The sequence below is a fragment of the Anabrus simplex genome, chromosome 6, assembly GCF_040414725.1.
Source record: "Anabrus simplex isolate iqAnaSimp1 chromosome 6, ASM4041472v1, whole genome shotgun sequence".
NCBI lineage: Eukaryota > Metazoa > Arthropoda > Insecta > Orthoptera > Tettigoniidae > Anabrus > Anabrus simplex.
The window spans coordinates 284,438,916-284,454,029 of record NC_090270.1 but is presented as its reverse complement, the minus strand read 5'-3'; the positions used below and the strand labels follow the sequence as shown (position 1 = coordinate 284,454,029).

The 15,114-nt window shown below is 36.8% G+C and overlaps 1 protein-coding gene across 1 annotated transcript in view; it reads left to right on the top strand.

The window, feature by feature from the left end:
* Positions 1–15,114, top strand: part of LOC136875750 (serpin B3) — a 162,092-nt gene that overhangs the window by 45,040 nt on the left and 101,938 nt on the right. Inside the window, exon 5 of the mRNA XM_067149324.2 lies at positions 2,830–3,041. Coding sequence (XP_067005425.2) covers positions 2,830–3,041 — 212 coding nt within the window. The remainder of the gene's footprint in view (positions 1–2,829; positions 3,042–15,114) is intronic.

The window sequence follows — 15,114 nt, the reverse complement described above, 5'->3', positions numbered from 1 at the left end:
AATAAATTTATTGAAGAATTATCATGAAGAATACTAACTTCACAACGGTAATGGGAACACCTTATTTAATCATGATTAATTACTTCATTATTAATTGCTGAGCACCTAATGCAATGATTCTTAAATTTTCTAGCTAACGTTTGTTCTCTTGCAGTACATGCTCAGTGAATATCATTCCTATTGCTGCCTAAAATCTGTCATCAATTCCTAAAAATGGATTCCAAAACGGAGAATCGAGCTTTCATATAATTCCAAAACGGAGAATTGAGCTTTTATATAATTCTCCGTTTTGGAATCCATTTTTAGGAATTGATGACTGATTTTAGGCAGCAATAGGAATGATATTCACTGAACATGCACTGCCACGAGAACAAGCAACTTTCCTTACTTTTCCGACTCTAATCTCAATCTTATTAATAACTGCTTATTTTTTAACCCCTGTTATTGGATTGAATTAGGAAAAATACAGAACAAAGAATTAATTTCTGAAGAATGAAATTATTCTTCCTGCCCGTGTATTTCAGTAATAAAATATTCCATTTAATTATTGAAATTATCAACGGCTCCAATTTATAATCAAATCATGATTATTAAAGATCACAGATGCCCCAGTAGTTATTACAGAAGAATATCACTAGCATTAAAGTACTAAGATAGTATTATTTCATCCATACACCATTTAACCATCACCAAAATAAAATTAGAAAAAGAATCAGTTCCAATTAACTTTAATAGAAATATCTATTCAGTTAGAACAAACATACTTTCATCTAAGGAAATGAAGGAAAGAAATTACAAAATGGTATTTATATTTAGATGATTGAGCTGGATTCCCTCTGCCTGGATGATTAGGTTAGCAGATGACCCTGTCCTTGGATTTGGATAGATTGGTTCTTTGTACAGGCTGCGCAATGTCGGATTTAGCCGCACGTGATGATCGCGATATACCTCGCTGAATGTTTTCGATATCGGTCCATTGCTGGTTGAGTTGCGGATATCCCTCGTTGTATCTCGTTCATGATGATAACCTCCTCGATTTGTAGTTACTGAAAAGTAACACAGACTTTAGAATTATTCACACCAGAGTTGACTTCACGTACAGTATCTGGTAAGCTTTCCCATAGGTTATTAAGTTACGCTGCAATCTCACGCAATATTCCTCTGAATACTCAGACTTCTAGGATATCTCTAACTATGACGAGTAAAACTTCTAGCTATAAAATGGGGTTGAGTTACAATCTGTAGAAAGTTCCCTGTTTTGGCTGTACCTCTCTGTGGCTTGTGAATCAAGCATGACCTGTTTCTTGCGGTACTTCGTAGAATTATTGAGTTTTGCTCTCGTAAAACTCTGTCCTTTCACCACATATGAAGACTTCCAATTCGTAAGTGAATTTGAGAATAAAAATGTACTTCAAATCGTAGACACAAATTACTTTTTCAAGAACTCGTTAATCAGAATGTTCGTAAATCAGAGTGCTATAACTGAAAATTCGTAGATCGTTGCTCTGTAAGATTGCATATTCGATGTACTAGGAGAGAGAAAACATAATAAAAGATAAGAGAGCTCGTACAGAATATTACACGGCTTATAATAACTGCACTTTGTGACTGTGTCCGTAAATTTCCTTCTTCTTATTGGCTAATAACTCCGCCTTAAATACTAATTGGGTTGATTTATATCGATGTAGAGAATTGTAGAATTTTGCTTCTCGATTATGAATACATCCGCATGGGTCTTCTCTGCCCCTCGTCAAGTGGTTGTCAACCGTGGCTAGCACTGGCTGGCTACAAAAATAGAGGAATGAGACCTCTCAAGTTCATTGTACTCGCGAGTAAAATAATGACTGCTCCCAGTTAATTAAGACCAATTTTGACGGGTAGAATATGTAGGAACTTTCTGGTAACTTCAAATTCGATGAAGGTTTCTTCTCCACATTCTATCTCGGAAAATTCCCCTAATGGGTCTGTGTGAAATAAAACGAAGTTGCGAGTGAGGTAACCTCGTTAACAGATTGTCAACTTTGCATTTGGTGACTATAATTTTCTGTTAACATTTAAAATTTAAATTCTTTCTTTCTGCTTTAAACTTTTCTATATCTTCGTCAGCTAGTGGTATGGATTAGCCACTGCTTCGTAGGCAATTCGCCCAATTAGAGATTTAATAAAAACTTGTCAGGAGTGCTCCCAACCCTTTCTTTCATCATTCTCTTTTTCTTCATTTTCGAGTGGTCATCCCGGCACGTTTTCTTTCCATTTTTCAAACAGAACTGTACTTTGAACATTACCGAGCGGAGTAGCAGTGCTACGGCCATGAAGCCAAGCTCTGCATTCGGGAGACGCGTGGGTTTGGACCCCACCGCTGGCTGTCCTGAGAACTGTTTTCTATGGTTTCCCATTTTACTTCCAGACAAATGTCTGGACAGTTTCTATTCATAATACACAGCCGATTCCTTCCACCTTCTTATCCAATTGCATTCACTATCATTCATTAGGTCCTCAACTGAAGTTGCCTTCAGGAAGCGCATCCCGCCGTAAAAACATCTCATTTAAATTCATCTCACATCATCCCCGACTCCGTTTAATAAACGAGACCAATGTTTAAACAAACACTGAATTTTGAACACTGCTCTTCAGTACATTTTCCTGCAGAAAATACAGATTTATGTACGAAAGAATTTTTGATCTTTTCAAAATTGACTAGTCCAATAATATAAATATCAGGATCATTAGGGGACGGCTATACTGAGAGAAGTTCCTCGAATACATTACAGTCTGTTCGAAAATGCTGAGATAGTGCCGCAATTAATATACGATATTTTATTTTCACAGATCACGTTTCCAATGAAACTGTAGCAATTGGTTTGAACGCAGTCTACTTCTATGGAGAGTGGAAGACGCAATTTAATCCAGATCACACTAGGGAGGAAGTGTTTCATTTGAATTCAAAGTCTTCGAAATCCATTCCAATGATGGCATTGAAAAGTGATCGCCTTCTTTTTATGCCGTATCCCGACTTTGACGTGCTCAAGTTGTACTACAAGGTGAGTACTGCGATTTTAGTTTGTGTGGGTTTCTTGCACCATTGGGCTATAAAGATAAATATATCTAAGAAAGTCCGTGTAAAATATACTAATATATCTACCCCTCCAACTGGGGTAAATTGTTGAGGAAAGCAGTTTAAAGTTTCGAAAATTTCAAACAAATCAGAGTTTTTCGATATTAACGACTAGGAAATGTACCCGTGCTTCGGAACGGTATTCTACATTGTGTACGGATATCGAAGTAAATTACTGTACACGCAGTGAATAACATCTTTTTAAACTGCATGTCTCTTAGCGTTATCCAAGGAACAGCGTGGGGAGGTTCTAGTATAAAGTACGAGTTGCGAAGTTGTGATTATAACGACAGACCTACTTGGCTACTGCCATTCACAATCCAGTTGGGAAGTTTTCATCACAATAGAAGGCCCTCTTGTCTACTCTGCTGTCACAATCGATATGTGGAGTTTTCGTCACATTGGCAGGCCTCCTTTCCTACTTCCAAACACAGTCGGGTAGGGGAGCTTTGAAGAAAATTCCATGCTCCCTTGCCTTCAGCCAGTCAAATCGGCAAGGGAAGTATTCATTTCAGTGGTAGGCCCTCCTTAGTAATGTCACTTCCACAGGATTGGAGAAGGACCCTATTCCTACTGCCAGTCAAAGTCGACGTGGGGAGTATTCATCACAAAAGCAGACGCCCTCCTGCTGACAATCACAGTCGATTTGTATATTATTAATTATAATGGCGGACACACCCCTTATAGGTCGCTACAAGCCGACTTCAATGAATATATGTCGACTGACATACGAAACTATATGCATGTTGACATATAGTAAACCTTCATTTAGAGATTAACTGCTGGTAAACGGTACATTATATCAACAAACGTACTGAATCTTAAGACGCCTCTTTCAGCGTTCTAAATGATTGATCCTATGACATTTTCTCGTATCCTTTCTACTTACTGGTTAGATTGTGTTAGAAACATTGAATTATGAAGGGCAGGATTTTCACACACTGCATTACTTTCCGGATACTTTTGTGACAGCTGGAGATATAGAATTTGCCTCACATATGGCTACTTGGAGGGTCAATGTTCATGCTAAATTCGATGATTCTATTTTTCTTTTAAGTGTTTCAAACTATGAATTATACGTGTAAAAACTGCAAATTTTACGTACAATCGAGAAACACAACCAAATCTAACGCATAAGGGAGAGAGATACGACAAAAAACATAGGACCAAAGTTCTACTACACTCTAAACTGAACTGAGATTGTGCCATCCGTTTCGTGATACGACTTACCGTTCAGCCACACAATACATCGAAACAAACGTCTGCTTCTATAAGCAGATGGTCATTATTAGACCTGAAACAGATAACTGTACGAAAACTACGACAAAGTAGTCGAAGTAAAGTCACGCGGTCGAAAAGATTTTTTTTATATAGATAGGTATCATAACAAGAATTCTTCAACTCGTATTTCCCTACATTTCATGCTCTCCTAACTGGACTTCCGAAAACAAAAGAAAACGTTTTTCTTTTTGAATGAAGATTCCAAATACCAATTTTTACGTCTGTAACATCTTTAGTTTTTGAGATATCAGTATCATATTAAAAATAATTCAACCCCATTTTCAGACATTTTTACCCCCCCCCCTTAAGTGGTTTTCACGGGAAATAAAGAATACGTGTTTCTTTATTTTTAAGAGACAATAATGCAGATTTTTACGTCTGTAGAATGTTCACATTTTTAGATACCGTATACACTTGATACGCTCATTTTAAAATGTCCCCATTTTGCACTCCTGTTCATCGCTCGTTAAGTGGATTTTCCGGAAACAAAAAAATATGTGTTTTATAATTACAAGAGACTCCAAATAACAGTTTTCATGTCTGTGACATTTTTAGTTTTGAGATATAAGTATCCTCGTAAAAGGTATTATACCACTTTTTCACCATTTTCCACACACTTAAGGGAACTTTCCGAAGACGAAAAATACAGATTTCTTTATTTTTAAATTATATTCCAAATGCTAAAATTTACGTCTGTAAACTGGTATATTTTAGAGATAGATGTACTCATTCAAAGAGTTCACCTCCCTTTTCACCTCCTTAGCGACAGCATATCCAAAAACCCTCCCTTAATGAGTATATTACAATTTAGCTGCTCATTAAGGGAGGGTTTTTGGATATGTATCCACAAATTTTCAAATCTTTATGTCGAGTAGTTTTGGCTGGGCGTCGATTAGAGTCAGTCGGAGTTAGCTTTCTGTTATGGAAAAGATATAGTGGACAGGCAAGCAAAGGGACGTTTATAAGTGCAGACCATCATTTCGAGATTTACTGCTCCTAACGGTACATCCTATAGACAAACGTATGGCGCTATCAGACGCCACTTTTTTCGTTTTATATGGTTGGTCCTGTAAAATTCTCTCGTATCTCCCATATTCATGGGTTAGATTGTGTTGGAAACATTGAATGGGGCGAAATGTGGGTACATTTTTTTAACACTTAACATTATTTTCCGCATACTTGTGTGGAAGCTGAAATAGCACGCATATACCCATCAGTTGAGTAAGTGTGCCAAGTTTCATGATTCTAACTTTCCCATAACTGTGCCAAGTTATAAAAAATATGTGTAAAAAGTTAAAAATGTACGTAAAATCGAGAAATGCTGCTCTTCCTAACGTATAAGGTGTGGAGATACGAAAACATATAACTAGACCAATGTTGTAGATCTCTTCGTGCTGAATTCGAGTGTGTCATCCGTTTTGTGATACGACTTACCGTTTAGCCACGGAATACATCGAAGTGAAGGTATGTACCTTCATTATAATTGACTCCATATTTCTGTATTTTCCGTGAGTAAAAAGTGAAAATTTTATACATCTTAGAATTTTTGCGTCGATTACAGGCTAAAACGTGTAATTTTGCCAAATTTCAATTTTCTGGCTCATCTGGCAGAATATGCCGCCATTTTGATTTTTTGCCAGGGGCTTTACGTCGCACCGACACAGATAGGTTTTATGGTGACGATGGGATAGGAAAGGCCTAGGAGTTGGAAGGAAGCGGCCGTGGCCTTAATTAAGGTACAGCCCCAGCATTTGCCTGGTGTGAAAATGGGAAACCACGGAAAACCATCTTCAGGGCTGCCGATAGTGGGATTCGAACCTACTATCTCCCGGATGCAAGCTCACAGCCGCGCGCCTCTACGCGCACGGCCAACTCGCCCGGTCATTTTGATTTTAGGGAGAGGTGTAAAAATAGGGACTTTCTGGAAACGAAACCGAAAATTTACGCAGATGGTCATTATTACACCTGAAACGGATAACTATACGGAAACTTCGCCATAATAGTCGATGTACAGACACACGGTCGTTACAATTTCATTTATATAGATAGGCATCATGATAAAAATACTTCAACCCGTTTCAATCCTTTTCAAACCCCCTCAAGTGGATTTTCCGAAAACAAACAAATATATGTTCCTTTAACTTTTGATGAAGATTCCAAATACCAATTTTCACGTCTATAACATCTTCAGTTGTTTGAGATATCACTATCCTAATAACAATTATTCAACCCAATTTTCAGTTCTTTTTACCCCTTTTAGTGTTTTTCTGGATACAAAAAAGGTTTTTTATTTTAAAAGAGTCTGATAATGGCAATTTTTACGTCTGTAACATGTTAAGTTTTTGAGAGGTACTGTAGATATGCTCATTTATAAAATTCACCCACTTTTTCACTTACCCTTGTGCCCGTCGGGACACGATTTAAGCCTTTCCCTTCAACATTTTAGGCCTGGGCAAAACGCCGTTGAAAAGTGTATCACTTGGGAATCTTATTCCTACTCCGTTTTTTAAAATTTTTCTTTTCTTTTCGGTACGACTTTGGCCGCTAATTGTAACCGCCATCGTTTACTTATGATGTGTCGTACTATTTATTTTCTGGTCCCCTAACTCTGGAGTAATGGTCTAATGACGCGCCAACTAGAGAGCGAGTTCGTATGGTCCGCTGACTATTCTATTCTTTGTTGCGCTACATCGCCTTACTGGCGTGAGTTTCATTCGATTGTCGAGCTTCAAGATGGCTAGAAGGTTGGCGCGTGGGCTCTCGAAAAGGGCCTCTCTTCATCGGGACAAACCTGGATAAATTGTGAAGGATGTGGGGCTAAGGCCCAGAAGAGTTTTATCTTTTAAGATTTTCTTAATTCTACTACCTCGTGTGGACGCCTGTTTCCCTACTTTACTTAATTCGAACTCTCCAAGTCTGTAAGTAATGGACAGCTCAAACTGACGCCATGGGTTAGCTTTCTACTGATGCTGAAAGAGTAAGTCTATTTACAAGCTATTTATTTTTAACTTTTCTACGGGAGTTGGATTTCATCGTCTCAAAAAAAAATTGGCTAAACTAGTGGATCTGTTCTACGATTTGCATTTCTGGTTGACCTTCATCTGAAATGAACTTGAAAAATTTAATCAACATGAAAGAATATACGGCCTATTGACTGTACCGCTTAAATCAACTATGTGTGCAAGTATTTTTTTCCGGGCGAAATGTTAGAGGTTAAATGGACTTGTGGATTAATTTGTTTTGGGTTAAGGTAAAAAAAGGAAAAGGAAAAAGGTATTTAATATGTAAGGGCTTTCTTATATGGTTGAGATCGCGAGATTATCTCTGTGAATCGGAGTCTAATTGGTTTTAAATTGAGTGTTTACCTTTAATTTTTCTGTCTTTCTTCGTGGGGATTTTCTTCCTTTCTCTTCGGCATGGTTGATTTTGTTTGACGTTTCCTTGGGGACCGTTGTTAACGGAACGATGGTTTTTGGGATGTTTTTTAAAACAATGTGGGTTTTGGAGAGGTTGACGATCGGTTGAATTGGTGACGAGCGTGTCATTAAGTGAGAGCAGTTGGCTCTATATTCTTCTCTTTTAATGCTTTATGGTTTGACGGTGGGATCTTTCCCTTGTGATTTGTGCTACCCTATCTTTCATACTATTTTGGGAACCTATGTGTGCTCTATCTGATCTAATTATTGCTCGTTGCTCCGATAATATTTGATTGGAATTTTTATCATCGGTGGGGGCGTTACTTCAATTGTGCTATCTTGTTCTTCCGCTCCGTTGGCCGGTATTTTCCTGGTGTTTTTGGTAGTCTAATTCGTGTCTGTTACTCGAGTGTGCTGCTTCAGCTTCGAGTGACTTTCTGTGCTTACTATTTAATTTCTAGTTGTGCCTATCGTGATCTTGCTCGGCAGAGAATCTCGCGGTCTCATTTAAACAATTCTCTTCTTGTGTACAATTATTTCTGAAGAGAAAATTTTGTTTAAATTATTAATATCCAAGCAAAGCTTTGTAAGTTTGTCTACTCGGACTCATCTGGGGAGCAGTAAAATTTAATCCATGGACTTTAATCCAAATAAGTATTTGTAGGTGATCTGGTTCAAATTAATCTTTAATTTGTTTACTTAGTCAAGAGGGCGTCCCTCGTTTAAGGTATCTTGTTATCAATCAAATTTCATTTAATTGTGTTATTAGTTTGTGTTAATTCAAAGTTTATGTTTTTAATCAATCTCATCTTATGGGTCTCGTGTGGGTGCACCTCCCAATTTTAATCGTTTGTTTTCACTGTCATATGTAAAATCCCCTTAATCAAGGTAATTAAATGATTTAGTTGTTTTAAAAAGAAATTAAGCAGTGTTTTTCTTTCATTCGACAATCATTTATCACCGCAAAAACCGCTAGGTTACAGTCCGAATTGCCTCTGTTTTATGGTCCAGTTCCTGCTTTTGGTGAGTATCGACGTTTCCTGTTTAAATATTTTTCTTTTTTGTGCTATTTCTTGCCTTTGTTTACTTGTGCCAGCAAATGCCGGTACGGGATGGTACACCCTTAGGTGAATTTGCCACAAAAAGTTATTTTTTACAGGAGATTCCAAATACCAGTCTTCACGTCTGTAGAGTGTTACATTTTTTATACATATACACTCTTGATATCTAATTTTTAAAATTCACCCTTTTTTCACTCCTGTTCAGCCCCCGTTAAGTGGATGTTCCAGAAACAAAAAATACGTGTTTCTTTATTTTTAAAGTAGACTCCAAGTACCAGTTTTTACGTGTGTAAACTGCTAAGTTTCTGAGATATAGCTGTACTAATTTAAATATTTCCCACCCACTTTTCATCCCCTTAGCGGTGCAATATCCAGTAATTCTCCCTTAGTGAGCACCTACACTGTAGTATAAATGTATCCCCAACATTTCAACTCTTTATGTCGAGTAGTTTTTGCTGGGAGTTGATTAGAGTCAGTCGGAGTTATTCTTTCAAATAGAGAGATTGTTGGTTCTATGGAATGAACTTACTGCCTAGTTTATTTTGCCCCAAGAAGGGGTTTTTGGCGTATTAAACAATCCACTTACTTGTAGTTACGATATTATTGAACTGAAAGTATCCAACAAACAACATCGTGTGTGATGAAGTTACGATGTTCTTCATTGGAAATTTGTGGACAAATAACTAAATAAGTCAAGTTACGATGTTAAGGTTTGGATATTTAATCCAATAATAATCATCAACATCAAGTTACGTCTGTTTTTTAAGTTAAATCTTAATTTTACCACTTAAAATGAGGTAGAGGAAAAACTGATTGAAGTTAACACTCTTGAAGTTGTTGCCTGTGAATAACAAATCGTTAAAGACTATGGAGTTTTGTCTTTCAAAATAAATTACCAATTTATAAGTTAGGTGATTTGGAGGGATAATGGTATTTTAAAAAATTATTACAGGTACTTATTTTTAACTTTTCAATTTTTTATTGTTTGGAAAATACAAATATAAAAGCCTAACTAATTGAAGTGTGAGGCCAGTTTTATAATTCTTTGTTAGTCACTAATTGTGCCTAATTCAGTTGGTTCGGCTACAGCAGTTTTGAGGGTTTTTTTTAGAAATGTTCATACATATCTGGAATGAGATTACAGGAAGTGCACATAGAGACAGCAGATTCTTCTTCTTTTCCGGAGCCACTGGCGACAGTCCCTCATAAACATTACCAAGTTCCAAAGTGCGAATTGATTCCCGTCTTCCTCGTCGTTTCTAGCTAAACTTGCACATTTCTCCGCTAATCGAAGGCGTTAGCTGTTGCTCGTGAAAACTACCTTCCTGGCACATAAACATGACTGGTCCTGCTGAACAAATGGATATACACTTACCTTACAACTGAGTTGAACTAACAGCCACGTTACTCACTAAATCATCCATCATTTTGCCTCCTGAATACATTTTGGAGTGGGTAAAATACTACGCACAATAATCGACATAACATTTTACTCGGCGTTTTACATTGAACTGGCAATACTCCCGCCTGCATTATTTCTCGAATTCAGTAACAAGAAATGTCTCTCCCCAGCTGACTGAGTACTATAATCAACTGTAAATCTCTCATGTCACCAAGCAGTGAAAATGGAAACTTGGAACATCTTGGCGCGTCAATGCAGATAGATGTTCAAAATCAGTGATGCCGGTACCCTTAACGTGCAGTGTTGAGTGAATGAGTTGAATACTTCCTGTAAGATGATCGTAAATTCACTTTTACAGAACTTGTTGCAGATAACACTCAATTTAAGAACGTCGTACCTTATGTTACAATGTTCTTAATTAAGGCAAATTTAAATTAATATTTGTTAGATATTCGTAAATACTGAGTTAACAAAAATATATTGCGAATCAGGTTGGAATTATTTTCCATTTGAAGGAGCTCGTTTTTAGTACATGATAAGCAAATAATTTCAAAATCACAGAAATGTTAGATACGATGTTCTCAGTTGGAGTGGTCGATATAAAGAGAGACTATGAATTTATTTACATATGGGTAATCTCAGAAACTACCAGACCAATTTTAAAATATCTTTCATCATTTGGAAGACAATATCGTTCCGGATAACATAGGCTGTGTATCATCACGGAATATCAAAGGTTCCGGTGAGAACTGTGATTTAAGGGGAAAATGGCAGCAATAATAAATTTCTCGAAGTTTGTGTTTGTGTGTTTGACTGATGGAGCTCAAATATGGAAATTTTTAGTTGATACCTTTGTTTAACACACAGGCCACTTACTATCATGCTATCTTTTAAGTCAGCTACGTAGCGAAAGAAAATATGAAGCAAGTCAGAGCAAAACATTTGCTTGGGACCCTTAAAATTGAATACACTCTCTAAACGGTATGTCCTATTGGACAATGGAGAGTACCGAGTGTACTTTAAATTTAATAAACTAGAAAAATTTGTATGTGAATGTTCTTGAGTCTAATAGTTTTCGAGAAAGAAATATTTGCTGTGTTTTAGCGCATCCTTTATCCTTGGTCGCCTTCTCTTGGTTTCTTCCACGTAAAAACTACTTGACGAATCGTGCAAAAATTCAGCAAGGATACAACTGAAAAATGTAGTTAACATACAGGCTACTGCCTATTACAGTGTGAAGCAAATCATAGGAAAACGTACGCCTGGGACCCTTAAAAGTGAATACCGTGCCTATACGGCTAGTCTTATTAATACCTTTCAGTAGACGAACCATGTCAACTAAGAAAAACAAAGGTAAAAGTGTTTAGCGTTGTCTAACCACTGTAAGTAACTTGAACTAAGAACTCATTCTACGAACAATGCTCAATCCAGCCCAACTGTCAACTTAAATGCCTCCGATTGATTTTAATAAGAATAGAATAGAATGCTCCAATCTCCTAGATACGTATCACCTGGAAATGAGGAGAGATTAATCATTTCTTGCAATTACTAATGTTATTTTGATACATGAATTCTTTTCTTGTGACATTTAAATTTATCTACTACTACCTTCAAAATTACAGTTACACTACTTAAAATATTAATTATTGCGAGTATTCGTTTCGTTACGACTCTGTAAAGATTTCTCCTTAGCTTAAAAAATATATATTATGAATTAACTGAATGACTGTACGAATTAAGGGATGAATGGATGACTTCATGCCTTGATGAGCCGTTCATGCATGCAGAATAAACACTTCACTCTCCCAGTCACGGATAACCACCAACAGGGGAGAGAGCCATTATTAGTGAATGAATGGGTCAATCAATGAATGAAGACTCTCGATCTACAGCTATGGAATTCAGGCAACCGAGGGAGGAACATTTCATCTATTGTAACCTAAGTAGATTCACATGCCATTTAACACATTAACAGTGACAACAACAATACAATCATGATTCTAAACGTTGCCTTTGTTCCTCATTTCTTTCCATACTTTTAGTTAGTGCTTTCATTTTCCATTTCCTTTTGCCACATACTTCTTAAAATACAAAAAAATGCTATTTTACCTGCTATGATCCATTCTCTGTTTAACAATTTGACAATTTCATAAGATTCTATATTTCTATATTTATTTATGTTCACCATCTAAATATTTACTCCGAAGTGCATCAGCTCCCTGCTTACTCTCAATAGATGAGCCCGTTAGATTATTTTTCCACAGAATAAACAATGATAATCATTTTCTCTCTCAGACCCTTATTTATATATCTCCCCAATAGCCACCGCACCATACCTCTTATCAATCAAATCAAATCAATCACTACTGATCTGCATTTAGGGCAGTCGCCCAGGTGGCAGATTCCCTATCTATTGGTTTCCTAGGCTTTTCTTAAATGATTGCAAAGAAGTTGAAAATTTATTGAACATCTCCCTTGGTAAGTTATTCCAGTCCCTAACTCCCTTTCCTATAAACGAATATTAGTTCCCTATTTGAGAGCCTTGGATAATTTCACAAAAATCTGATGATGTTCTTTTAGTCTCAAAATCTGCCATAACCATCAGCTTCTCAGAGTCCTTCACTCTCATCATTTCTTTCTTGAAGAATCTCTTCTCTTTATCCCAGTATTCTGCATTTCCTATTCTGTCTGGTATGCTTTTCACTTTTGTCAGCCAATAAGCATCATTTACATGTTTCATCTGTGTTGGTATGCCAGATTCAACATTTCCCTCCCATCTCCCCTTCTTAATATTAACCAATATTTTACTACTTTCCTAACTATATCAGCTTGGATGCTGATATCTTCGCATAGTCTTCTAGCTCAATCTTTTGCTGTACATTCTGGTAAATCCATTATTATTTTACAGAACTTATTACTTTTTACATCCAATTTTCTTTGGATACTTCGATGTGCCATATTTCCGCTCCATAAAGTGCTCTTGATATCATACGCGCATTGAAAGAATGTTCGTGAAGCTTGTATTCAGTATTTGGCATCTTCTTCTGTAAAGACCTTCTGCTTGATAATGTGGCCGATGCTGTCATTTTAGCATGTCATATGGACCATTCCACATATCATTCGATGTTATTATAATTCCTAAATATCCTCATTTACTCACAGCTTCGCTTCTAATGCTACTTCTTCTAACCACCAGCGCCTTTCGTTAAAAAAAAGTATTTCCTGTTTTAAAAACCACTACTTTTGTTTCCTTCGTGTTCTTTTTCAAATTCCAAGTTCTGCAATAATCAGCAGTTTTCTTAAGACTGTCTTGCATACCGACTGTTGTTAGTAAGAGCAGAAGGATGTCGTCTGCAAAAACTAGGCCAGGAATTTCGTTGTTTAAAGCAGAGGCTTGTCCTATCCTCCTTCCCTCGGCAAAGAAGCGATCAAGTGTATAAACAATATTGGTGATAATTTACATCCCTGCTTAAATCAAATATTCGAATGTACCCTTCCTACCATTAAGGCTTCCTTACTTTAATTGAGCATACCATTTCTGCATATAGTTTTCTGTGATTTAACCATTTTACTTGACATAAATATGCTTTACTCGACTCTTACCAATCAGTCTTTAAGAAAAAACATAGTACCATGACAGCTATGCTGAAAGTGATAGATGACATTAGATATGCAATGGACAATAAACGAGTGACAATACTTACTCTTTTAGATTTCAGTAGCGCATTTGCTACTGTCGAACCTAGGTTGCTTCTTCCCAAATTACAGTCCTTAAACTTTAGCCAGAAAGTGCTGGATTTTTTCTATTCTTACCTCACAAACCGTCGGCAGTGTGTGGTTGCAAATAATAATAAATCAACGTGGTGAACAAAAAATATTGGCGTCCCACAAGGGTCAGTCCTTGGCCTTCTCCTGTTCACTTTATATATAAATGATATCCCCAGATCAATTAAGCACTGCAAGTACCATCTTTATGCTGATGAACTGCAAATTTATTACCACACTAGAACTAATAATATACAACAAGCAATATGTAATGTAAATGCTGACCTTGAGCAAATTAATGGCTATGCAATTAAAAACAACCTTAAATTAAACCCTCATAAAACGCAAGCCATTATCATCGGTACATCAAAGAACCTTCACATTTTAAAACAAAATTGCATTCCTCCCATAACTTTAAATAATACTGTTATACCTTATTGTGAATCAGTTTCTAACCTTGGAGGTATTATAACGGAAACTCTAAACTGATCAGCGCAAGTTAAAAATATCTGTAAAAAGGTTTATTGCGGCTTGCACCCCTAAAACGGTTCAGTAATGTATTCCCTCGATCACTAAAAATTCAACTTGTTAAGTCATTATTATTTACCATTTTTGACTACTGTGATGTAATTTTAACGGATATAGCAAATGAATTAAGCTTGAAACTACAACGCACTCAAAATGCTTGTCTTAGATATGCTATGGATTTACGGTATGACGCTCGAGTTTTTCCCTACTATAAACAATTACAGTATCTTGGTTACGACTAGACGACAGGCGTAAACTACATTCAAATACTCTTTTGTACCAGGTACTTTCGGAAGACATCCCTGCTTATCTCTCCAGCAATTTTCGTCACCTTGATTCTTTACATCTCCATGATACTCGCTCAGTGTCCCTCCTAGAATTACCTGTCCACCGAACAACCACATACCATCGATCATTTACTATCACCGCTTCAGGATGGTGGAATGCTCTTCCGAAAGACATCAAGGATGCTGCATCAAAAAGCATATTTAAAACCTCTTACCAGCAGTTCCTCGTTAAGAGCTTCCAGCAAGGTATATCAATCAA